At 36.7% G+C, this 27,596-nt stretch overlaps 1 protein-coding gene across 3 annotated transcripts in view; it reads left to right on the top strand.

Annotated features, from left to right (window-relative positions):
• CDH13 (cadherin 13) overlaps positions 1-27,596 on the top strand; it is a 1,699,366-nt gene that overhangs the window by 1,663,228 nt on the left and 8,542 nt on the right. For all 3 annotated transcript variants that reach the window (XM_069072248.1, XM_069072247.1, XM_069072246.1), the window contains 2 exons: positions 15,791-16,024; positions 22,437-22,655. In XM_069072248.1, the coding sequence (XP_068928349.1) occupies positions 15,791-16,024; positions 22,437-22,655 (453 nt within the window). The remainder of the gene's footprint in view (positions 1-15,790; positions 16,025-22,436; positions 22,656-27,596) is intronic.

Below are 27,596 nucleotides of genomic sequence, written 5' to 3' on the forward strand. Positions count from 1 at the left end.
ATGGCTGTGATGCCAACTTGAAGGCTCAAAAGAAACTTGAACTGAAACAAGGTGTTAATTCAATAGCTGAAAGAAGGTGTGAACTACTTCTGTGTTTGCCATTACACCCATATGTGGATCAGTTGAAGGAACTGAATGTGCAGATGAAGAAATGAGGCTGAGAGGTTAAGTGATTTGGTCATTACCTAGACAGTAAATGTCAGAACTGGACCTGAAACTTAGATCTTCTGATTTCAAGGCATGCTATGCATGACTATGGTGAAGATCCCTTTTCTTTCCCAAGGAGCATGTTACATCTAGAAATCCTCTTCTTCCTCTAGAAGGTCCAATCATTGAAAGCTCAGAATCAGGAAATCTCAAACTTGGTAGTGCTCACAAGGTACTAAAAAGGAAATCTCTGGTCAGAAGGCTAGATTCCAGGAAAATGCTACATAAACGATTAGAAATCCTCCCCTGGGGGGGCAGAGTCAAGATGGCAAAGTAGAAACAGGACCTCTGCAGGGCTCTGGCTTCCACCTTCCCCAATCCATGTAAAAGGGGACTCTAAACAAACTTTGGAGCTGCAGAACCCACAAAATGACACAGAGAAGCTAATCTACCCCTGAGGACAGCCCAGCAGTCCAGCAGGAATTGGCCAACGCATCACTCTAGGAGCCGAAACCAGGCCTGCACGGAACCAGAGGTTTTAGCCCCAGGGCAGACCTGACCAGCAGCTTTCCACAGGGACTCTGGATCACCAGCAGCTGTGGCCATTTCCAGATTCATCAACACATAGATGCAAAGGACAAAGTGAGAGGTCAGTGCAGTGTGGACTTTGGGACCAGTAGTTGGGAGTGTATCACCTTTTGCCCCCAGGGCAAGAAGCTGCTGAGACACCATGCTGGTGCCATGTTGCAGTTTCAGCTTCTGGTCTGCAGAGTGTAGGGGGACCAAGCGAGCAGTCTGAGGTGTAATCACTCTTGCTTTAACCTGCTTGGATCTGAATTGTGGTCTAGTGTGGAGGTCCTTTGGTATGTGACCAGCTTTCCAGAGTATGTGGAGGCATCAGAGAGGGTACCCAAATAATACCTCCAGCAGCTGAGATAACCCCAGCATTTGGGATAAAAGCTCCCCCATCTGGTGTTAGAGTCCTACTGTGGCAAAAAGCCCAGGAGTCAAGTGACTAAGGGGCAACATGACCAGGCAAAGGAAGCAAAACAAACAGAAAACTACAACATTAGACTGATCAGGGACAAAAAGGAGCAAAGCATGGAACAGGAGGAAAACAGTGAAATCAGAACTCCTGCACCAAAAGCTTCAAAGGAAAATACAAGCTGGTTATAGGCCATAGAGGACCTTAAGAAGCAGATAAGAGAAGTAGAGGAAAAAATGGGAGTAGAAATGAGAATAATGCAAGAAAATTACGAACTGAGAGTCAACAGCCTGACTGAGGAAAATCACACCTTAAAAAACATACTGACTCAACTGGCAAAAGAGGCTCAAAAAGGCAATGAGGAGAGGAATGCCTTGAAAAGCTGAATTTGCCAGATGGAAAAAGAATCTCAAAAGCTCAATGAGGACAATCGTTCTCTCAGATTTAGATTGGAGCAAAGGGAAACTAGTGACTTTAAGAGAAATCAATATAATATTAAATAAATCCAAACAAATGAAAGAATAGAAGGCAATGTGAAATGTCTCATGGGAAAAACCACTGACCTGGAAAATAGATCTAGGAGAGATAATTTTAAAATTATTGGACTACCTGAAAGCCATGATCAGGGAAAGAACCTAGAAATCATCCTCCAAGAAACCCTCAAGGAAAATTTCCCTGATGTTTTAGAACCAGAAGGCAAAATAGAGGTTGAAAGAAATAAATGATGTAAACTAAAAAATAAAAAAGAGAAAAACTAAAAAAACTGCTGCAAACACATCTTTTGTAATATATGACTCTTGGTTCTTTAATTATCTTGAATTGTATAGAAATCCATATTCTCGGTTAAAGAGTATGGATATTTTATTGTCATTTTTTAAAGAGAATTCAAAATTGCTTTATAGAATCGATGGCCCAATCCACAATTCCCCCAACAGTGCAATGTGCCCATCTTTGTACAATCCATCTAATAATGATTGTTCAGATCTTTTATCATCTTGCAAATTTTTTTGGATGCAAGGTAAAATGTCAAAGTTATCTTAATTTTTATTTCCCTTATTATTGTTTTAGAGAAAGCTTTTATATGACAGTTTGTGATTCTTTTGAAAAATGATTTTTATAGCCTTCAATATATTAGGTCATGGTTTTTCCTCATCTATATCTTTCTTGATAGAAAGATCCATGCACATTTACATATATGTATACATAAATAAACATGACATGTTTAATATATATATGTGTGTGTAATAGATATATTTTTATTTGTTGTTTATATATCTTGAATATCAGGAACTTATCAGAGATATTTGTAGCAAATATTTCAGAGTTTCAACCACTTCTCTTTTTATCCTAATTCATTTTTTTTCTTACAAATTTTTTTATATAGCTTGTACGGAAAAATGTTTTATCTTTTATTGCTTCTGTTTCTTATTTGGTTTAGAAGTTATCTTCTGGCCGTTGATGTGAAGATGTCAGTGATGCCTACCTAATCTCATTCTTCCATTTGAAATTCAGGTCACACAACAATTTTAAACTTAGTCTAAGTCTATTTTTTGCCATTCTACTTTCCAGTTTTCCCTGAATTTCTTGTGGACACTAATTTTTAAAAAGCCATTGATAAAAGCAAGATATTTTCAGAGGTACTAGACAAAGGTAGTAAGATTTGAAACAATGCAGTATGAGAATTATTTGAAGAAAGTAGGGATGTTTACCAGAAGAAGAGAAAATGTATGGGATGACAGTTTTTCTGTCATCAAGCATTTGAGGGGTAGTCGTATTGGAAAGGAAGAGAACTTATTTATCTTGGTGCAAGATAAAATAAATAAGAATAATAAGTGTAAATCACAAGGAGTCAGGTAGGCAAGCAAGCATTTATTAAGTGCTTATTGTATCCTGGAGACTGCCAAATGCTACAAAGAAAGAAACCAACAATTTCTACCCTCAAAGAGTTTACTTTCTAATGGGTTAGAAAAGATGCCTACAATTATGTACATACAAGATATATACAGTAGATTGAAGATCATGTAAGAGGGAAGGCAGATTTGGACTTGATATCAGGGAAAAAAATTTCCTATTGATTAGAACTCTCCAAATGTGGAATGGATTACTTTAGGAGACAATGTTCAGGATAGGAAGGTTTCTAGCATTAGCTACCACTAAGAAGAAGATGATTAAGTCCTTCTTGGAGTTGTGGTATACAACATTCCTGTTTAGGAAGGATTCAGACTAGATGGCCTATTAGATGCAAGTGAAGCCAAGAATCCAGTATTCTACATGTGGACAAATGTTAATGTTTTTGCTTGCCCTTTCTTGATTCAACTAAGGGAATAGTCTGTGTTAAGTATTACATGAGATTTTGTATTTCCAGTAGAGAAGATTGCTAGAGAAAACTGAGATGGAGACAGAATTATCTATTACCTCTTCCTAGCAGAAAGTTTTGAATATGTATTGCTTTCCAACATCCTCCCTGCAAACTTTCATTTCTCATTGGAAATTGTATTTTGATGTGTTTATATGCCAGTAAAAATCTTGGCAACTTGCCATTTAACATCACATTGAGCTTTTCATGACTGTAGGAAATGTGGGTGATTCTGTTACTGAGTGGTCAGTGGCATGAGGTGATTCTAAATTGAGGAAAGCCATAGGAGAAAAAAATCACTAGCTTAGGGTCTCTTTGATCAAGTGTATTGTCACTGGGCCTCATTCACTAGCTTCATTTTTCTATAACATTTTGCATGTACTTCAGAGCATAGAATGAGTTATAGAAAAACTTGCCATGTGTAGGATTGGTGCCAGGATTCATAAAAGAAGCAACAATAGGTCTGAAGGGGATATTCTAGAAGGAAGGAGCTTTTACCTATGGGCCATTAGCAGTAGTCAAGACCAAAGGTGAAGAGAAAAGGGTCATTGACATAGACTATGAAGGTTAAGAAATAGTGGTTAGAAGTCATAACAAAAGAGAAAACTCAGATAAAAAGTGGTAAAAATAAGTTAAATGTAAGATACTACCTTTGTGAAATACCCTAAGGATCCATGTATTTCAGTAACTGTTTTCATTAATGAGATAGTCATCCTTGATTATACTTCAAGCAAGATCTATAAATCCAAATTCTCTCTTCCTCTCTCTCTCTCTCTCTCTCTCTCTCTCTCTCTCTCTCTCTCTCTCTGTCTCTCTCTCTATATGTGTGTGTATATATATATACACACACACATATATATCATACATACAAAAATATTTTACACATACATGTGTATTACAAATATGCTCATCAAAATGCTTCTGAGAATTTGTATCCCTTCTATTCACATGTGTATCACTCTTCAATTTTCTTTTTCTCAGTCTCTGATACCAATCAAAACAGAAATATTTGTTTGAAAATAGAACCAAGAAATAAAAAGAGGCATAACTAGATAAATAGACTAATGGCCTGATGTAATTTCTTATCAATGGAGCTTAAATTTAAGAGACCATGCTTATTTTCATGGGTGAATTGTGCGCCAACTATCATCAATGTACTGGTGGTACACAGCTTTCCTTTTTTTGTTTGATTGTTTTCTTTATTTTTGTTTTCCTTAAAGCATTTTTGTGTTAACTATGTGAATGGCCATGTTGGGTGGGAGGTGTGTGGGGGGAGTATGTTTCTTTTGGGAAAGTGTCTCCTTGGAATTTTCTAGAGGCTGCATTTTCTTACCATCTGTTCTTTTTCTTTACAAATGGTACATTAACCTGCCATGTAAAGGAAAGGAATGTTTATTGCCTCTCAGTAAACTCAGAGTCATATTGTCTACCATCACACAGTGGATTTCATCATATAAACTGTGCTTTCTCTGAGATATGTGTATATACTACACATGGGGCTAATGTGTACAGCAATGAAGACTAATTAGCAAATTAATTAGGTTTGTTTATTTTTGCATTTTCTATTTAAATTGTACATCTGAATTTCACAAGTATATCAGTATTTAACACCTCTTCTATTCTATTGAAGAGACTGAGGTTCAATAAACACTTTACTGGGGGTGGCCAAGTAGCACAGTGAGTAACAGCACTGGCCCCAGAGTCGGGATGACCTGGGATCAAATCCGGGCTCAGATACTTAGCACCACACCCAGAAATAAAAAAAAAAAACTGGCTGTGTAACCTTGAGCAAGTTACATAACCCCAATTGCTTTAAAAAAAAATAAACACTTTACTGACATTTGTAGTCTAGGCATGAAATCCTACTAAAGCTCATGACAGTCTTTCATAACCAAGGCAGTAAAGGAAACTGATTCATGGAACTAGAAATATATTTTTCTTTCTTTGGACATTTATTTTTATTCTTTCTTTATAGCATATACTAATCTATATCTGTGTGTATGCATAACTCTATATATACAATTTTCACCTGAATATAGGCTTCTTTCTAACATGACCATATTATACATCCTACAGATTCTTTTTTTTTTTTAAGCAATCGGGGTTAAGTAACTTGCTCAAGGTTACACGGCCAGTTATTTCTGGGTGTGGTGCTGTGTCCGAGCCTGGGATTCAATCTCCAGGTCGTCCCAACACTGGAGCCGCTCTTACTTGCTGAGCCACCTGGCCGCCCCTAAGCAACTGGGGTTAAGTAACTTGCTCAAGGTTACACAGCCAGGTGTTTCTGGGTGGGTGCTAAGTGTCTGAGCCCGGGATTCGATCTCCAGGTCTTCTCAACACTGGAGCCAGTGCTCTTATTTGCTGTGCTACCTGGCCGCCCCCCTACAGATTCTTTTAAGAGAATATATGTGTAGAGAAAAATGGAACATTTTTTTTTGAATTGACCAATCATTTATTAAGAAACTATTATATTTCACTGGCTTCCTTCAAGACTCAACTTGAATCCTCTTCTGTGTATATGGACACATGCACAAATAGATACATATACACATAAGTATATCTATATATGTGTATATAGAGAGAGATAAAGAGAAAGATATATAATGGCTCAGTGGATAGAGCTCTGGGCATGAAATATTTTTAGTTGTGTGATGCTGGCAAGTCACTTAACCTCTGTTTGCCTCAGTGTTCTCACCTAAAAATAATAATAGCACCTATCTCACAGTGTTGTTGTGAGGATGTCATTTTATATATACAAAAAGTGCTTAGAACATAGTAAGCTCAATAGAAAACCTTATTCCTTTCTCTTCCCTAATATGGGGTGCCCAGAAGTTTACACAGTACTTTAATATGGTCTTATTGACCTAAGGACAGTGACCCTGTTGCATGCCTTCTTCTAGACACTATGACTCAATTTAATCTAATAGTATATTGACTTTGTGGATACCAAGTCACACTGTTGACTGACATGGAGTCTGAATTCTATTAAAACTACCAGACCTATTTTATGTGAACTTCAGGATAGGTCTCCTCTATTTTCTCCTTGTGAAGTTAATTTTTAAAACACATCTTGTACTCATCTGTCTTAGATTTTGCCCTTCATTCTAGCCTGCCAAGAATTTTTTGTACCCTGATTCTCTCACCCAATATGTTTCGTAGATAATAACCAGATGTTTTCTTTCTTATTTCTCCTTACTATTTTATACATGAAAATAAACCATGCCATTAATAGGGGCAGAGAAATGAGAGTTCAAACTCCTAGCAGTAGAGATTGAGTGAATTATGGGTTATAAAATATTAGCATATTGGAGTCATAATGTATTGTCATGTAAAAATATTGAAATTAGAGTTGTGGAAAATAGATTCTAAACCTGACTCTCCTATTTACCATTTGTGATGTGATAGGCAAATCATTTCTCCCTTGTGGGGCTCAATTTCTTCCTCTATAAAATGAGAGTTGAGCAAGATGATCACAAAAGTCCATTCTACCTCCAACTCATAAGATCCTATGAAAATTAAAGATAGCCATTTAATTAAGTTCAGGAAAGACTAACACAGTCATATTTCAGATACGCAAGTGCTTTTCATCTCTTCTGCTGCATGAATTTATTTCAATATATTGAAAATGAAAAATGTATTAGATTCTTACTGAAAATTCAATTAGTCCAGTAAAAAGTGAAAAATAATTTATTTTTCATTAAAGTGAATTCAATCCATATACTCATGCTGAGGGAAATGCTACCAGCAGTCACTATGCAGTTCTTTTATTTTTTTAATGTGACTAAATAGATGAGGTGTCACCATTCAGCCATGTGTTCATAGAATCACAGAATTTCAATAATGAAAGGGACTACAGCAACCTTTCATTCTCAACCATACCTGAAAAAGAATGTTCACTCCAACATACACACCAAGTGATCATTCATCTTCATCCCCTGATTAAAAACTAGCAGTGAGTGGAAACTCACTTAAATGTGCCTCCTTAAGATCTTCACCTAGAATGTTCTTACTTAATTCTGGGATGAAACATAACAATATCAATATCTTTTCCACATAACAGTCCTTTGAATTTTGGAGCACGGTTATTTCATGTAACCCACGAGACATCCCTTCTTCAGGCTCTTGAACACCACTTCCTCAACATGTCACCAGAAACCTTAGCTTTGATGTTCTCCTGATGTCCAATCATGATGCATGATTTTATATTTAGATTGAACAATGTTACAATCTAAGATAATGGAAAGTCTTTGGGTCTTTGTCTTGTTCTTTCCCCCTATTTGAAAAGATAACTTGAAAGAGAGGGGATAGCGTCCTACACTTGGAGTCATGGTAATTGGGTTCAGTTGCTAGTTCTGACATGTATTAGTTGTAAGACCCTACACAAGTCATATAAACTCTACAGGCTTCAGGCAGCTCCTTATGACTTTTATGAACTGAGATTATAAAGCCAATAGTTCTACACACTGATGAATTCACAGATTCTTCCAGTATGCAAATATTTGCCTATATGTCATACATTCTTAGATCTTGAGTAGAAAGATACCTCAGAGATGGCCTAACAATCTGGATCAGCCTCCTCATTTTACAAATGTGCAAGCTAAAGCCCAGAGAAGTTCAATGATTTGCCCAAGGTTTCAATGGTAGTATTAGAATAAGGATTTGAACTAAGATCCTCTGAGTGTACAGTGTTTTTTCCATTGTACCACATTACTTTACCTGTATACGCACATGTTTGTAAACTTTTGTGTTAACATAAATCTGTAATTTCATCATTTCAATGTTGTAAGTGGGCCACAACTCCTCTTTAACTAGGTGGTCAGGCTTAGAGAGGTTCTGGGATCTGGAAATCTTTATCACCTTAAAATCAACCTAGTGATGATTTTAAACTGCTCCAAGCCTACATAGGTTGGTTACTAAATGACAGAAGTATAGGTCAAAAGTAGATGCCATCCTGGAAGCTTTTGAAGTGTGGTAGGATCTACTGAAACTTGACCTTTGTTCAGAGTATTTCAGAGCTAAAGGCTTCTTCTGTAGCACAACAAGGCAGCAGAGTAAGACTTTAGTTAAGAACATACATATATAACACATATAAATATTTGCATAATGGGCAATTAGGTGGGGCAGTAGATAGAGCATTGGCCCTGGAGTTGAGAGGATCTGAGTTCAAATCCAGCCTCACACACTTACTAGCCATGTGACCCTAGGCAAGTCATTTAACCCTGATTCAGTCAAAACATGTGTATGTATGTGTGTCAAGTAATAATTAATAACAATAATAGCTAACATGCATATAGCTCCTGCTACATACCAGGCACTGTGCTAAACTTCACAATTCTATTTGATCCTCAAAACAACCCTATTAAGTAGGCACTATTATTATCCCCATTTTACAGTTGAGGAAACTGAAGCAAACAGAGATTAAGTCACTTGCCCAGGGTGACATATCTAGTATGCTTCTCAGGCAAGATTTACACTCAGGTCTTCTGTACACTAGACTTAGGGCACAAAACACTAAAACCTAGATACTGTATATGTAGATATATATCTGTATATAATATATACATATGTCTAGAAACATGCATGTGACCACATATAAACATGTATACATATATGCACACGCACATATAGGAGAGAGACAATGTGGTGTAGTAGATAGATATCTGGCTTCAAAACAAGAAAGATCTGGGTTCAAGTCCTGCTTCAGACACATATTACCTGTGTGACCCTGGTTATTCACCTACCTCAGAGATATGAGTACCATTCTAGAATTATCAGATAAAGAGAAGATGAGAACCACATTGGTATAGTGAATTTCCTCGCTTGGGAGCTTCCTCAAGCAAAGAAAAAGACAGGTCCCATCTCTGTCTACTACACATAGAGGTTGCATATTCCAATTGGGATGTACAGTATTCAATGAACTCAACCAATATATTTTCCCAGTGAGTCTGCTAACACTATCTATTTTGATCTTATTGCTTCCTTCCCCCCACAACTAAGAAATACTAATTAAACTAAGAAGAATTCAATTAATTCGAGGATCTCTCAATTAATCTGAGTACCCAATTTAAACATTCTTGAAAATTTGTATTTCCCTTGTTTCTTTTTTTATGCTTTAGAATTACAAATATAGATTCTCATGTGGTCGCTGATTTTATAAACACAACTTTAATTGAGCTAATACTGAGTGAGACTCAGCCATCAAAAAATCTGAGAAAAAGAAATGTCTTCCTTGGCTCTCAGTTCTCATCCTTGTACCAAACATGCAAAACAAAGGATCCAAAGGATGTATCCAAAAGACGCAGAGCTCTGGAGTCAACTTCAGTGATGGGGTCTAGAATGGGGTAAAGGGGTTCCTCCTATTCAAAGCCTGATTCTGACCTGGATGGTAGTCAGTCAGTAAGTCAACAAGCATTTATTGGGTATCTACTATGTTCCTGACATTATGCTAAACACTAGGAATACAAAGCAAAACAAACAAATAAAAAGTAATCCCTGACCTCCCTTGAATTCTAATGGGGAAGACAACATGTAATCAACTATAAACATAAAAGATATATACAGAGTAGAAGATAAGGTCAGAAGAGAGGCTTAGGAGTGGATGTGTGAAGTAGGGGAGGATATATTGTTATCCAAAGGACTCAAGCTCTTCCAGGAAAATTCTGAAAGAACCTAGAAAAGGGAAAACACAAATTTTGAGCCTTCTTTTCATAGAATCAAAGGGATTGAAGCTGGAAGGGGCTTTAGCTGTCATCTAGTCCACTCCTCATTCCATCTTGCATATGGGAAAAGTGACAAGCCTTTAAAACAAAGACATTCCAGATGAGGGAGCCATAATTGCTTCCTGAAGTACTGGTGTATGGCAGTATAAAGAGAGCCTAACTTTGAGTGAGGCTACTTGGGTTCAAATCCCAACATTGGCATTAACTAGCTGTGAGGCTATGAACAAATCACTTCCTTTCCAAATTTTGGATCAACTCCTCTTCAGTGATCACTTGACTGGCCAATTACCTCACAGAGCTAGCCAGTTTATGAGCTCATTTTAGCTATCTTTATTATGAACAGAATAAATTTATCATGCTTTTCTTCCTTTACTTATTTTGGGGGGGGAGAAAACAAATTTTTATTTTTAAAAATTTATTTAGTATCTTTTCTGAAGTTACATGTAAAAGCAATTTTTATCATTTATTTTAAAAACTTCAAGTTTTAAATTCTCACTTGTATTTCCTCACCACACTCACTTAGAAGGCAAGCAATTTGATATTGGTTACGTATGTGTAGGTAGTAATGCAAAACATTTCCATGTCAGTCATGTTGTGAAAGAAAACATAGACAAAATAATCTAAAGAAAAAGTATGCTTCAATCTATATTCAGACACCATCAGTTCTTTCTTTGGGGAAAGATAAGATTTTTTCATTATAAATTTCTCAGAGTTGTCTTGGATCATTGTATTGCTGAGAATACCTAAGTCATTCACATTCACAGTTTGTCACATTACAATTTTGCTATTACTTTGATCACAATACATTTCACTTTGCATCAGCTCATGTAAATCTTTCCAGGTTTTTCTGAGAGTATCTGCTCATCATTTTTTATAGCATGACAGTATTCCATCACAATTACATCCCACAATTTATTCAACCATTCACCAATTTATGTGCATCCTCTCAATTTCTAATTCTTTGCCACCAGAAAAGAGCTACAATAAATATTTTGGTACCTATAGGTCCTTTTCCTTTTAAAATGTTTTTTAATCTCTTTTGGAATACAGACCTACTACTGGTATTGCTAGGTCAAAGGTTATGCAGGGTTTTATACTCTTTTGGGTATAGCTCCAAATTGCTCTAGGGATTGGTTGAGTCAGTTCACAATTCCATCAATGATACATTAGTGTTTCATTTTCCCCACATCTTCTCCACCATCCGTAATTTTCCTTTTCAGTCCTTTTAGTCAATATAACAGGTAAAGAGCAGTACCTCAGAATTGTTTTAATTTGCATTTCTCCAATCAGTAGTTAGAATATTTTTTTAATATGGCTATAGATAGTTTTGATTACTTCAGTTCAATCCTGTCCATATATTTTGATCATTTCTCAATTGGGTAATGCCTCTTACTTTTATAAATATGACTTAGTTCTCTATATGTTTGAGAAATGAGGCCTTTATGAGAGAAAATTGCTTCAATTTTTTTTCACAATTATTATTGCTAATAGTATTTCATTCCATCATATACCCTTCCTGTTTGTTCAGTTCTCTCTCTCCTTTCTCCCTGTCCCTCCTCAAAAGTGTTTTGCTTCTAACTACCTCCTCCCCAATCTTCCCTCCCTTCTGTCACTGCCTCCTATCCCCAGTTCTCTTATCTCCTTCTGCTCCTGCTTCCCTGTAGGGTAAAATAGATTTCTATACCCTATTGAATGTATATGAAATTTCCTCTTTGAGCCAATTCTGATGAGAGTAAGAATCATTTGCTCCCTCTCACCTCCCCCCTCTAGCCCTCCACTGTAAAAGTTTTTTCTTGCCACTTTTTTGTCAATTTACCCCATCCTACCTCTCCCTTTCTCTTTCTCTCAGTACATTCCTTTCATCCCTTATTTTTTTTTAATTTTATCTCTTTATCTTTAACTCACACCTGTACCCTTGGTTAATATATACTCCTAACTGCTCTAATAATGAAAAGTTCTTATGAATTACAAGTATCATCTTCCCATATACAAATGTAAACAGTTTCTCCTTATTAAGTCCATTATGATTTCCCTTTCTGGTTTACCTTTTTTATGCTTCTCTTGAGCCTTGTATTTGAAGACAGATTTTCTATACAACTCTGATCTTTTCATCAAGAATGTTTGAAAACCCTATATTCATTGCATGTTCACTTTTCCCCTGAAGGATTATACTCAGTTTTGCTGGATAGGTGATTCTTGGTTGCAGGCCCAGTTCATTTGTCCTCTGGAATATCATATTCCAAGTCCTCTGAACCTTTGATGCAGAAGTTTCTAAATCTTGTGTACTCTTGACTGTGGCTCCATGACACTTAAGTTGTATCTTTCTGGCTTTTTGATATGTTTTCACCTTGACCTGGAATTTGGCTATACTATTCCTGGCAGTTTGCATTTTGGAATCTCTTTTAGCAGGTGAGCAATGGAATCTTTTACTTTCTACTTACGCACTGGTTCTAGAATATCAGGACACTTTTCCCTGATAATTTCTTGAAAGATGGTGTCTGGGCTCTTTTTTTTATTATTATGGCTTCCGGGTAGCCCAATGATTTTAAAATTCTCTCTCCTAGAAATATTTTCCAGGTCAGTTATTTTTCCAATGGGATATTTCACATTGTGTCCTCTTTTTATTCTTTTGATTTCATTTTATTGTTTCTTGATTTATCATAAAGTCATTAGCTTCCATTTGCTCAGTTCTAATTTTTAAGGAATTAATTCTTTTCTTCAGTGAGCTTTTGTACCTCTTTTTCCATTTGGTCAATTCTGATTTTAAAGGCATTCTTCTCTTCATTGACTTTTGTACCTCTTTTACCATGTAGCTTAGTCTATTTTCAAAGGTGTTATTTTCTTCAGTATTGTGTGTGTGTGTGTGTGTGTGTATGTCTCCTCTGCCAAGCTGTTGACTCTTTTTTTCATGATTTTCTTGCATCACTCTCATTCCTCTTCCCAATTTTTCCTCCATCTCTCTTACCTGATTTTCAAAATCCTTTTTGAACAATTCAATGGCCTGAGATCAATTCATATTTTTTATTGGAGGCTTTGGATATAGGAGCTTCGACTTTGTTATCTTCTTCTGAATGTGTGTTTTCATCTTCCTTGTCACCATAGTAACTTTCTATGATCAGAATTGTTTGTCATTTGCTCGTTTCCCCAGCCCATTCCTCGATTTTTAACTCTTTGTTAAAGGAGGGCTCTGCTTTTGGGGTAGAGGTCACACTGTCCCAAGCTTCAGGGGTTTTGTGCAGCTGTTTTCAGAGATACTTCTAAGGATTTATAAGTTTTCATTTCTTCCAATGTTGTATGATCTAACGAGAGCTATGTTTACCAATCTCCTGGTCTGTGATTGTGATGAGGGTCCTTGCTGCACTGTAGCTGCAAGCTGTGATGTCCAAGTGATCCTCCTTGTCTTGGGACTCCTACCTAGGACTACAAACCAGATCTGAGTGGGCAAAGCAGCAGAGTCCTACTTCAATGCTAGCAAAGACATCCCTGCAATCTCCTTCTGATCAGTTGTTTGAGCCCCTTACCATCTGTGGGCTTAGAGCTCCAGAAACAGCTGCTGCCACTGTTAATTCAGTGTCTCCAGGTCTGCTCCTGGTTTGCTGGGACCAGGATTATGCTGGTGTAGCCTGTGCTGGATGGTGCTCTCACATAGGTATGACAGACCTTTCCTACTGACTTTCTAAGTTTTCTTTGACTGGAAAATTATTTCACCCTCTTCTTTCATGAGTTCTGCTTCTCCAGGGACTGTTTTATGGTATTATTTAAAGGCATTTAGAGAGGTTTTCAGGAGAGTTCAAGTGAGTCCCTACTTCTTCTCTGCCATCTTCCCTACTCCCCTCCTCCCTTTCTCTATTTAACTGACTCCAACCTGTTGTCTGAAACATTTGGAATTATAAGCCTTATTATTCATCAGTCATCAACTCCTCAGGGGCAGCCCAAACTCTTTACCACCACTACTACCCCTGCTCAACATGAACAAGAGGTGATTACATGTCAAGGATTGCTTCCATGGCAACGTATGGCATCTGTTTTGATTTCTAAATGATGCTATATAACAGGATTCTAAGGCAGCCTATAAATACTAACAGGGTTTTAGGGACCAGTTTTGGGGCACTATATTCTAAGAATTAGTGCATTGGAGAGAATTTTTGCTCTCAGGCCACAACTCTCTGATCAAAGTCTTCTTTATCCTTGCCTTACTTCTTTGTATATTATTAAAATAATTTGTTATCTCAATGTTATTAACTCTGACTTCACTGTATAGAAAAAACCAGGAGAAAATAAGGGAACAGGTAGCTGAGTGGTACAGTGGCCAGAGCAGTGGACTTAGAATCAAGATCTGGGTTCAAATCCTGCCTCAAATTCTAACTGTGTAATCTAAGACAATCTCTTAATGGGCCTTCAGTCCTATTTTCCTCATATGTAAAATGATACTAATAAAACCTACCTATCAGTATTATTATGAGACACAAATAAAATAATATATAGAACAATTTATAAATCTTAAAGGACAAGATAAACACTAGCTATTTTATAAAAAACAAGTGCAAGAGAGAATTATAATCATTCTGCTATTATTTTTTTGACTTGTATTCTTTAGTAAATCAATTTTTGTTGCTTTTTTTAAATTTTGAGGTCATTGAGTTTAGGGATTATGGGCATTTCATGATTCATCTGTATAATTTCACCCCTTCCCAATTCACCTAAAATATTTTGACATAGACTTTATGGGAAAAATTTCTAATTTTATTTATTTATTTGCTTTTTGGAGGGAAATTGGGGTTAAGTGACTTACCCAAGGTCACATGGCTAGTTTTTGTGTTAAGTGTCTGAGGCCAGATTTGAACTCACATCCTCCTGACTCCAGGGCCAGTGCTCTATTCACTGTGCCACCTAGCCGCCCAAGATTTCTAATTTTAAAGGTAAAAGATTGATTTTAGAAAATCCTCACCTTTATACTATTTTTTAGTGATCCCATCAATCCACATGAATTAAAACATCTCCTCTAGACACAACTTCCTAATCTACATATCCAGTCCATATTTCTCTTCTGAGATCTAGTACCACAAGTGTTATACTCTCCTTCCTTCCTTTTATCCCTGGAATCTGTAATTTCCTTCAAGGTTCAACTTGATTGTCTCTTCCTATCCAAAGGCTTTCCTGATTCTCCACCACTTCCCCTGAATCTGCATTGTATATGCTTTATGTATCCTTTGTATTTTCTTGGCTATAAATACATACATATGTGCACATTTACACACATACATACACATGCACACACATATTCCTTTTAGTAGAATCTCCCCAAAGGAAAGTATTATTTTGACTTTGCCTTTATATTCCAAGGGTCTAGTGCAGCATCGTGTACATAGTAGATGCTTAATGAAGATTTGATTTGGTTGTTGGATTTTCTCTTCTTGTCTGCTTTGACCACCCCTTTTGGAAATGTTTGGTGAATTTAAAAGTGTTAATCTTGTTTTATACAAAAGGGCTATGTAAATATGGTAACATATGCCATCAATTCTAAGGAACAAAAACCAGTTCTAAAATTATATGCGTCTTCCTCCCCTCCCCCCTTTTCTTTAGGTGATCCTCCTGCAACTGGTACTGGGACTTTACAGATAAGACTGGAAGATGTGAATGACAATGCTCCTCTCATTTACCCCACACTTGCCAAAGTTTGTGATGATGCCAAAGATCTCAATGTGGTCATTCTGGGAGCATTAGATAAGGATCTCCACCCCAACACTGATCCATTCAAATTTGAACTGAATAAACAAACTGGTTCTGATAAATTCTGGAAAATTTCCAAGATCAATGGTAAGTCCAATAAGTAAGCATTTTATTATATTTAGATTTTTGACCTTTGAAAGTCTTAATCCCAAAGAACTCCAAGCTATTTCCCTAACATGCTCCCATCCTTACCATACTATTACATCATGAGTGATATTTCATATAATACATATTGTTATGTTTGTGATATTTCCCACCGCCAAACAGACCAACAAGCTAGGCTCAGATACTACATATACATATTTTATACAAACAACACATATTTATTATTGCATTCACACTCTCAATTTTATTTTATTCTTTTCTCTTGTGTACTTTAACTTTAGGACTTATTTTACATATTATTACATTACTTTAAAATGCCTATTCAGTCATAGAGATTATATGCTTAAGACTGTGATTCTTTATGCTTTGTCCTTTTTCCTTTTAATAAGCCACCATAAATCTTTTTGTAATAACTTTATCTTGCCTACTCTTCTGTTCCCTATTACCTCTGATAACTTACTCCAAAAGTTTCTCAGAGATCAAATATTACCATGTCCTCCTTCTCATGATACTCTTTTTCCTTTTACTCTGAGCTAGAAGTGAGCATGTTTCATGACTCCTTCATTTCAACTAGCAGTTGCTTATATCACACCACAGGAAACCTCTGCTTTGTCATGAAGGTGGAAGGGACATGAAAAATTATCTAGTCCAGTGGTTTTTAACCTGGGGTCCACAGTCAAGGAAGCCGTGGATATTCAAAGGTTTCATGAAGGTTTATGTGAATATTTGTGTATGTAATAAACATATATTTCCAGTATCAATGCAATATTCATGACATCACTAGCCACTGTAAATATACTGGCATGGTGCTCAATCACAAAATATAACAGACTCTTCATATAGAACACAGAAACAAAACATTTATCCAGACACCAGAAAACCAAATCACCAAACCAGTAAGCTAATTCCATCGTAGTAGCAAAGAATTTATTAAGCCATAACAGCACAGAGAGCCACAGCATCCTTTTGCCTTCCCACAAACCTACATTTACTGACAATCCTGACTGTCTCCTTGCCTGAGTATCCTCTCTCCCCCACCATCTTGCTTCTCTGACACCCAGCTTCCTGTGGGCTCTGCTTCACCCTTCATTAAACTCCTCCCACCACAGACTCCATGTGATTATATTCAGTCTATTAGTTGGCAGGGTATATCTTCAAACTAGGGAGGATATTCAAATTCCCATTACCATTACAATATGTAAAGTAGATATCATATATATACATATACATATGTAAACACACACATGTGTAAATATTGGCACATATGGAAATAGGGATGCACTATGTGAGTATATACATATATAAATATCTATTTACATGTATGTGTGAATATACATGTATCTATGTATGTGTAAAATGTCTGCTATCACAATATAACATTATATATCACAGAGAGATCTTTGTTTTCTCCAACTTTTGATTTGCTTTATAATTTTATTTATTTGGCGTTATGCATTTTAAAATATTTTCCTGAGAAAGGTTCCATAGGTTTCATCAGATCATCAGAGGGATTCATGAAAAAAGAGTTTAAGAACTTCTGCTTTAGTCTTACCCTTCCATTTTAAAGATGAGGAAACTGAGGTCCACAGGAATGGATTAGCTTGCCCAATATAACAAAGGCAGAATAGCTATTTCAGCTCAAATCCTCTGACTTAAACAGCTAGAACTTTTTCCCCCCATTGGTTCATAAGTGTTTTAATATCTTCACCTTTGCTGCAGTTATTTTCTTCTTTATGGGTAAGGTGCTTCCTTTGATATTCCCTTGTCTTTCACTCACTAAATCTTCCTTTCTGAGTTCTTGACCTTTCTCCTTTGCTCTGCTTTCTTCATTTTACTCTATCCTCCATGTAGGTCATTCCAACTCTTTGTTCTGGGTTCTTGAAAGAGACTCAGCTGTGCAAACTTCCCTTATCTTGTAATACAATATTGTATGGTTTGCAAAGGCATGTCCTTCTCCCATACAAAAGCTACACACAATTCAGTTTTTTAAAGGAGGCATTAAAGTCCTTGCCCTGTACACATGAAACATTGTTATTTACTATACATCACACTCAATCAGGTTCTTGAGGCTAGTCAGCTGCTGGCTTTTCTCTATACCAGATATAACCCCTTTCTCTTCCTTAAGAAATAAAAGAATAATGTGCTAAACTCCAATCCCTCCTTCCACACTTATAATTCACTCTTACTTTCCCTAGGCTGGATTCACTCTGGTGTACTATTTTAATTAGAACTTCAAATTCACTCCAAGTCAGTCTCCTAGTTTATTATCATTTCTGAAGACAATGGTATGGGTCCTTAATACATATTTATTGATTTTGATGATGGCCTGATTCAATGAAGGCAAATAGTGATTTACAGGCTAGTAAACAAAGGTTTTACAAGCTATCACGGATGGACAGTTGTTGTCAGCATAAGCTGATATGCCTTATTTTTTTCTTATTTGCATGTAGTTTTATTTTAATGAAGCATCAACTTACCAAGTGACAAACACTTATTTAGAACTTACTATATGTTTTGTGCTTGATAAATGGGGACAACATGTAGATATGTAACATATTAAATATAACTGTTATAATGCAAAAAAAAATACAAGGGGGAGTTGAGGAAGGGGTTCATTAACACTTGAGGTGATTGGGAAAAGCCTCATGTATAAGGTCATGCTTGACCTCAATCTTGAAGGAAACCAGAGATTCCAAGAAACAGAAATCAGGAGACAATACACTATAGGTATGAGGCACAACCAATTCAAAGGCACACAAATGAGAAATTGCAGGCTACATCTATAAAACAGCAAACAGCATACTATTGGCTGGATTGAAAAAAATTTGAAGAGGGGAGGGACATCACTAGAGAGATAGGAAGTACTGAATTTATAATCTAGGCTATATCCTGCCTCAGACACTAACTGGCATGTGTCCTTGGATAAGTCATTCAATCTCTCTCAATCTCAGTTTCTTTATCTATAAAATGAAGGTAATAATAAAGGTAGGGTTTATTTAACAGAATTATTGCAAGAATCAAGTGAAGTAATGGCATAAAAGTGTTTTGCAAGATTTAAAACTATACTATATGTATATAATTCACATAACAATGCATTTATGTAGTATATATTCTATATTAGTATATTATGTATATACAATATGGGAGTGATGGTAAATGTTTAACAATTGGCTCTCAAAAATGTAAAACTAACCATTATGAGTTGAATATATATTTTAAAAACTTTCTCCATCACTTTTTTAAAGCAAGCAGCAAAACAATAAGTCAAGCCTTGATTTGTTGTATTTACTGAGTTACCAGGTGCAAATGCTTACACTGAAAATTTAATAATCACCTCTCGTGAGCCAGTAAGAGCTGGTTTCAGCACTTCCTGAAATTCATAAATAAAATATGTATACATACAATAGATGCCATGATGTATACTATATTCGGTGACTTCATAGTCTTCCAACTTTAAATTCTATGATGCTCATCCTAAGATAAAAAAAGAACAAAAATCAGAGAAAAGATTTCATTTTTTAAAGCAATTTGGGTTAAGTAACTTGCTCAAGGTTACACGGCCAGGTGTTTCTGGGTGGGTGCTAAGTGCCTGAGCCCAGATTCGATCCCCAGGTCATCCCAACACTGGGGCAGTACTCTTACTTGCTGTGCTACCTGGCCGCCCCCGAGAAAAGATTTCTAAAAACTATAACCAGAAAGTGTCTGTTCTGGCCAAATAACTACAGACCTGATATGTCACATGCCATTCACCCTCAACTGTGAATAAATAAGGCTTGACTGGTAACAAGATTCCTAATGAATATATTGCAATGGTCTGAGAGTAGGAGGAAAAAACAGGCACATAGATGAAAAGGTTCTATGTTTTGATATTGGGTTTCAGTATGTAATTTTATTTTTTACTGTCAAAAAACAATGGTTATGTGCTTTGCATATCCCTAAATATCTCTCTGTTGTGTACATTCCATTGAGTGACACAGATAGTAACCCATGAATAGATAAGAGTCTTCTTCTTAACGTCCTGTAAGTTGGCCCAAGGGGTCCACTGAAACCCAAGGGGACTTTCATTCTTTTGACATTGCAAATGTAAGAGTAGACCATATGGACCTTCCAATAGTTATCCCTCCCTCTCACCAACTGATAAACCTCCATTTCCCCCCCAATAGTATATCCATTTCTTGCTATGTATTATCTTGGTTCTTCTTCATAATGTGTTAGGTGTTGCAGCCTGATTAAATCCAAAATATCCCTTGCTGTCGTCCTGAGTGATACTTATTATTAATTCTTAGACACTAATATAATAATAGTCACTGACATTTATAAAGTACTTTAATATTTGCAAAGCTCTTTACATTCATTTTTGTACTTGACCATCACAATATGCCTGTGAGATTGGTGTTAATATTGTCCCCATTTTCCAGATGAAGAAGCTCAACTACAAGAGATTAGGAGACTTGCCTTGGATGCCACTGCTATTAAGTGTTTGAGGCAGACTTTGAAGTTACATCTTCCTGACTCTAAGTCCAGTCACCTAGGTAGTAGAGAGCTGGACCAAGAGTCAGGAAAACCTGAATTCAAATCCTGCCTGAGACACTTAACTTCTGTTTGTAAAAAGGAGATAATAGTAACACCTATCTCCCTGGTTGTATTGTTGTGAGGATCCAATGAGATAGTGATTGTAAAGTGTTCAGCAGATTTCCAGGCACTATAAGCATTATATAAATGTTAGCTATTATCATTAATGAATGTTAATAACATCATTATTATTCCCTACACTGTCTAGTGGACTAGTATTCTATCATTTTCATAACAATAATGGAATATTGGTATTAATTTTGGAGAAAAGTGTTAGGTCATTAAAAAAGCTCTATAGTTTTCTGTAGCAATCCAAACTATTTTCTTTTCCTTCTTTTTAATTCTGGGTCCAAATCTGTATCCAATTTCAATTTCTCTCAAAGGTATAGATACTATTGGGCAACTCTATAAATTATCCATTTAACACTGTAGTCTGTATAATAAATATTCTTCACTGAGGTTTTTTTTTATTGTATGCATAGTTAAGCCAAATAATTTTTAGTGGTTATGGATCTCACCCAGCAGGCTCTTGCTATGCATCTAGTGTTGGGCCAGGCAGCACAATATTATCCACAGACAAGAACACCACTTCTAAAGAATTCCTCTTTGTTTACAGTAGGCACATAATGATTTTTAAGTGAAATGAAATCTTTTGAGCCTTTTGTTAACTGTTGAATAATACAGAACAAAGTCTCTGCTGTCAAGTGAATTACATCTGATGAGGAAATACGATACATATTTTGGAAAGAAGTGAGTAGAAAAATAAAGGATAAATTGTGGAATTCAGATCCCAAGTGCTCTGAAGTTCAGAAAGGATGAGGAAGAGGAAGATGTGGTATAGTGCCATGCAAAGAGAACAGATCTTAGAGTTAGTACACCTGAGTTCACTCCTACTTCATGTATTTCTTATCTGTGAGATCATGAGTAAGTAATGAAGACTCCCTGAGTCTCAGTTTCCACATCTGTAAAATGGAGATGGTAATACCTACACTATTTACCTTGAAGGCTGGCTATAATCAAAGTAATTGGTAAAACTCAAATTGATCTATAAATTTGAGTTATTATTTGTTATTTTCCTGCTCATTCCTTCAGATAAGAACCACTCTGGAAGAAGTCACTATACTACTTTTATTGCTTTCAACTTACTATTTTTCAGTCAATTGCAGATGGAGATAAAATAACTGTTTTTGTTTTGTTTTATCATTAAATGCACATATTGCCATAAAAACTTTTTCAGACTCCTTGAAAGTTTCTTCAGGACAATTCCAGTAGCAGATTGTTGATTTTCTTCTCAACAATTGGGACTGGTATATTCAGGGAGGATTTCATTGAACCTGCATTGGACCCGGATGGATGGGTAAAATTCGGATCATTGGAAGAAAACTTGAGAGAATTCTGAGAGAAAGAATGACATGATCAATATGACTCAAATGAAAGAAAAAAAATCCTTTAATTAGTTGTATTTTCATCTATAACTTGCAGTGACTATTTGTATTTCTTGAATAAGTTCAATCCAAAGTAGGAATGAGGCCAACCTGGGAGAAATCCATGGTGTGAAGACATAAAAGTTTATGTTTAAATGTTAAAATTTAAACATAATGGCTTAAATGCAATTCAAACTCAGTCATTCTTTGTACTTGTATCCCTTGTGCCAGGCATATAATGCTTAATAAGTATTTAGAGGTTGTTTGAACTGAATTTGATAATATTTCCTGAAAAAAATAAGTGTGTTGCCTATTATGTGGGGAGAAAGGTATTAATCATATGATTCTCTTTGAGAAGATCTATCACAGTCTCCTTATTCATGTTCCTCTCCTTCCAGACACTCATGCCCAGGTAAGCCTTCTTCAAAACATGAAGAAAGCCAACTACAATCTACCCGTCATGGTGACAGACTCGGGCACACCACCTTTGTCTAACACCACAGAGCTCAGAGTGCAAGTTTGCTCCTGTAAGAAATCTAAAATGGACTGCAGTTCAGCTGGAACCCTGCACATCAGAACTACCGTAGTCCTGCTTCTTTCATTCTTCAGCTTAGTATGTAAGTTGAGCTTAAGCCTTGGGAAAATTACATTCATTACGTGTTCATGGGAGTCATTTTTCATGTTTTTTTCCCCCAAGAATATATATTCTTGAGGAGATACTTCTTAAGTGGAATCTATGTCCATGAACAAACTCTTAGGTTAAGATTGAGAGCCATGCCCAAGTGGTTGATTACCAGCTATTCTGTCCATGGTGCAAAAATTACTCATCAAAAGTATGCAAAGAAATGTGGAAATAAGCTTGTGGAGATGAGATCAGTCTTAAGCAGGGAAAAGATCCGTAAAGAGACACTTATAGGAGAAACAATAGATAAGATACACGAAGGAACACAATAGAGAATATGGGTGGGGATGATACAGAGAAGAAAAGACTTGGGAGGAGACACAGAGAAAAGATTTAGAGAATATATGCCAGAGAAGAGAAGACTTGGGGAAATAGTGAAGATTTAGGAGTCATTTTATGTGGATAAAAATTATGGATGACAAGAGAGGAGATGAATGGGTAAGAAACCTTGCAAGTAACTTGGCTAATCAGATCACTTTTATCTCTAAGCATTAGTTTTCCCAAATGTAAATTAAAAAAAAAAAGATCCTTCTACCCTCTAGCTCTATGATCCTGTGCAGGAAAAAAAGAAAATTTGAGAGTACATAATGGATGAGAAAAGAGTTGGGGTAGGGGTGATGCATAATAGGCAAACAAAATAAAACTTAAGGAGCTTATGATGAAGAAAAGAAATCATAAGGGACACATAAAAGAAAAGATTTAAGGATTATATAATGGAGAAGACTTGGAGGGACATGATAGAGAATTTATTTTTTTTTTTTAATCAATTGGGGGTAACTTGCTCAAGGTTACACGGCCAGGTGTTTCTGGGTGGGTGCTAAGTGTCTGAGCCCAGATTCGATCCCCAGATCATCCCGACACTGGGGCCGGTGCTCTGGTGCTCTTACTCGCTGTGCTACCTGGCCTCCCGATAGAGAATTCTTATGGGAGGGTTCTATCAAAACTGTAAATGTTGGAAAAGAGGAAACCTAGTAGGAGACATGATACCTGTGACATAATTATATCTGCATTTGAAAGCCCCAGTCAAAGAATGATGTGGGCACAGCCCTGGAAGGTAAAAATATGAGTATCTTACCTTATCCATTTCATAATCAGGTGCTCCACCCCCACCCAAGGCCATTTCACAGTTATACTGGCCAAAGGCCTCACCTTACCCTAGAATCCTGGCTGACAGTTGAAAATCAGCTGTTGTCTCTGGCTAAATCAGGAGCTCTAGAGGACAACGGCTGGGTAGACTAGATTGCTACAAATACTACTTGGACTGAGTGCAAGTGCCTATTCCCTCCTATTACTTCCCTAAGAGTTTTACTTGTCCTTTTAGGACAAGGAGAGTGATACTACCTGAATGGTAGAATCTATTAACAGATCTGAGAGTCCTGTAGGCTCTGAGTTTTCTATTGCCCATCCTTGGAAATACAAGTTTCCAAGGGACTCAGGGCATCTCAAACACTCTAAATGTTGCTGTTATTTGACCAATGTCTACAGTGATCAAAATTGACCATGAATACTTCTGAGAATACTGGAATGCCTGTTATTCGTGTGTGCATGTGTGTATGTGTGTGTGTGTGTGTCCATAAACACAGCCTGTCTTCCCTCTAAATTGCCTGAATACCGATTGTAATTATTATTTAAATTTGCCCTGGGTCCTGCATTAGAAAAAGCTTTTAGTTCAAGCAGCAAAAGTGGTTTATTGTCCTTGTTTTGGGTCAGAGTGACCCTCTAGGCCTTCATCCACTCTAAACCAGTTCACTAAAGGGTTTGGGCAGTGGCAGTCAGAGCAGTGATTGTGCAGGAAATGAGAAATGCAGTGGGTGGGAAGAAATTACCTGAATTCAATGATTCCTGACTGCAGTGGAATTAATTTGTCAAACTGAGTGTGAAGAGGCTCAGGTGTGGGGGAACAAAGATGTGCCCTGTGCTGCAAACAAACTTCAGCCTAGGCATTAACCCATAGTCATTTCCCTGGCCCTTTCTTTGGAAAGGAGTGCAACACCTCCTCCTACCCCATCATCTCGCCCATTTTATTTTCCCTTAACATTTTACAAATGTGTTGCTGCAAACAACAAACTCAAACCAGGGAAACAAGCCAATTTGGAGTTTAAAGGTAAATTGGCATTTTCAACAATTCACAAAGCAGAGCACACAGGCTTGGCCACATCACCACAGGTGGTACTAAGAGATGCAGGGATTGACAAAATCACATAGGATAAATGGAAGGCCCAGGCTGTTAGACTTTGAATTTCATTATTTCTTTGGAATTTGATTATCAGACTATCAGAATTCATTCAGCAAGTAGGTATAAGTACCCACTATATTCAAAGAATACTGTATTTGACACATTGGGAAGCAGGTTTTGGGAGGGGGTAGGTAGGACAAATGTTTTGTTTTCATCATACAAATGTAAATTGTTATGATAGCCACAACAGTGGTGGAATGAGAGCCTAAAGTAGTATTTGCCTCCATAGAACATGGAACTCTAAAATAGAGGTGGGGGACCTTTCCAGTTGTTTTATGGAACCTGCCCCAACCACCATGCTGACCTCCAGTCTCACATCTCCATTATCTAGAACTAGATGTCCAACAGATAGCTTAAGCTCAACATGTCTAAAACTTTAGCTCATTATTTTTATTCCCTAAACCTCCTCCTTTCAAATATTCCCATTACTATGGAGGATACCATCATCCTCCCAGGCCTTCAGACTCACAACCTATATGTCATCCTCAAATTCTTACTGTCCCTTATCCCTGTTGTCCTATCAGTTGCTAAGACCTGTCAGTTTTACCTTTGCAACATGTCTTGAATAAACCCCCTTTTCTCCTGATGCTGCCCCCACTCTTCTGCTGGGTCTTATCATATCATTCCTGAATTATTGTAATAACCTGCTGCTTCATTTGCCTGCCACAAGTCTCTCCCCACTGTAATCCATCCTCCAGGGATTCTTCTAAAGCATTGATTGCGTTGACTACATTATTCCCCTACTCAATATACTCCAGTGTTTCCCTGTCACTTCCAGGACCAAATATAAAGTTCTTTGTTTGTCATTCAAACACCTTCATAACCTGGGCCTCCCCCAGACCACCTTTCTACTCTTCTTATATCGTATATCTCCTCCCTCCTACTCCACATATTCTGCCTTCCGACGTCCTTCAAGTCTTCATTACAGTCCCTTTCCTTTGTCAAGGGTTTATTCTGTATATAACTTGTTACACATATTTTTTTTCCTTGTTGTCTCCCCCCTTAGATTGTGAGCACCTTGAGCTCAAGGATTTTCCTTTGCTTCTTTTTCTATCCCCAGAACTTAGTACAGTACTTAGGACTTACTAGGTTCTTAATAAATGCTAATTGACTGACTATTTTCTGAATCATGTTTTCCTTCCACTCTACCCAGACCAGGCTTGCCATGCTTATAGAGGATAGCCTCTGGGAATACTTGAAAAACCATGAATAATGCTGAATGAATACTACACAATGAAAACAGAATTTAGATTTTTTTTAATTGTTTATTTTTTTTGTTTTTGTTTTTAATTGTGGTCAATTTAGAGGAAAATTGAGAGACAGGAGGAAAAGAAGAGAAAAATGACATACACCAAGAAACAGAGTATGATAAGGCAGATGGGGAGTAATGGAGTCTCTGTAGGTTTTGGATCAATTTACTTGTGTCTCAATTTTATATTGACCAGGACTTGGGTACCATGTAAAATATAATATGCTTTCTTCTCTAAAATCTTCTTTTGTTCTCCAAATTAGGATAAGCCTTTCCATGCTGAGAAATAGTGCCTACTTTTTTTCCTTCAAATTTCAAGTTTATTTTTGAATATATATATATATATTTTCCCCACCAAAATTTAAAGGTCTTCCTCTTATAAAAGGGAATGACTTAAGTTTGAAATTTTTAAAGAACTTTAGAGGTGTTTTTCAAATTGCTGACTTTACTTGAAGTCTTGACATTATTTTAGCTTTGTTCTTTAAGAGATCTTGGCTGGCTTGTTTTCTTCTACATGAAATGTCTTATGCTATATGAAAGCCAAACTTGGGAAGCCAGTCTTTATTTCATTATTCTGATCACTCTCATATCTTTCCAAAACAGAAGGAAGAAAAATAAGTTTCAGTGTTTTAACCTAATTGGTTCCTTCTTGTGGTAATATAATTTTTTTGGGGGGGGAGGTATGAGGGCACTCTATAGACATGAATTGTTGTATGAACTTTTGACACCTTGTAATAGATACTGACCTAATGAATTTTGTGGTATATTCTTTATAATCTCAGATTTGGAATGTCATTGAAATATTTTTAGTGAGAATAAAATACCAAAGAAAATTCTCTTTAAAAAGAGATAATTAAAGGAATTTTTCTGCATTTCATAAATTGAGAGTAGGGAAAAAGACCATTTTATAAAAGTTAAAAGAATAATAGCACTTTCGGGGCAGCCAGGTAGCACAGTGAGTAAGAGCACTGGCTCCAGTGTTGAGAAGACCTGGAGATCGAATCCCAGGCTCAGACACTTAGCACCCACCCAGAAACACCTGGCCGTGTAACCTTGAGCAAGTTATTTAACCCCAATTGCTTGGGGCAGCCAGGTGGCTCAGCAAGTAAGAGCACTGGCTCCAATGTCGGGATAACCTGGATCAAATCCGGCCTCAGATACTCAGCACCACACCCAGAAATAACTGGCCATGTAACCTTGAGCAAGTTACTTAACCCAGATTGCTTTAAAAAAAAAAAAAAGAATAATAGCACTTGAAATGCCCCAGGTAACCAAATAGATATTCAGACCCTATTTCTTTGAGTAGTTTTAAGATAACTAAGCTCTTACAAAAGTCATCCTGATCATTCTTTGCTCAGACTAAAAAGAGTTGATTGAACAATTGTTTAAAT

Source organism: Petaurus breviceps, unplaced genomic scaffold (genome assembly GCF_028583685.1).
Source record: "Petaurus breviceps papuanus isolate PSGF00001 unplaced genomic scaffold, PetGlider_PUasm1.0 90845, whole genome shotgun sequence".
In the NCBI taxonomy this organism is placed as follows: Eukaryota; Metazoa; Chordata; class Mammalia; order Diprotodontia; family Petauridae; genus Petaurus; species Petaurus breviceps.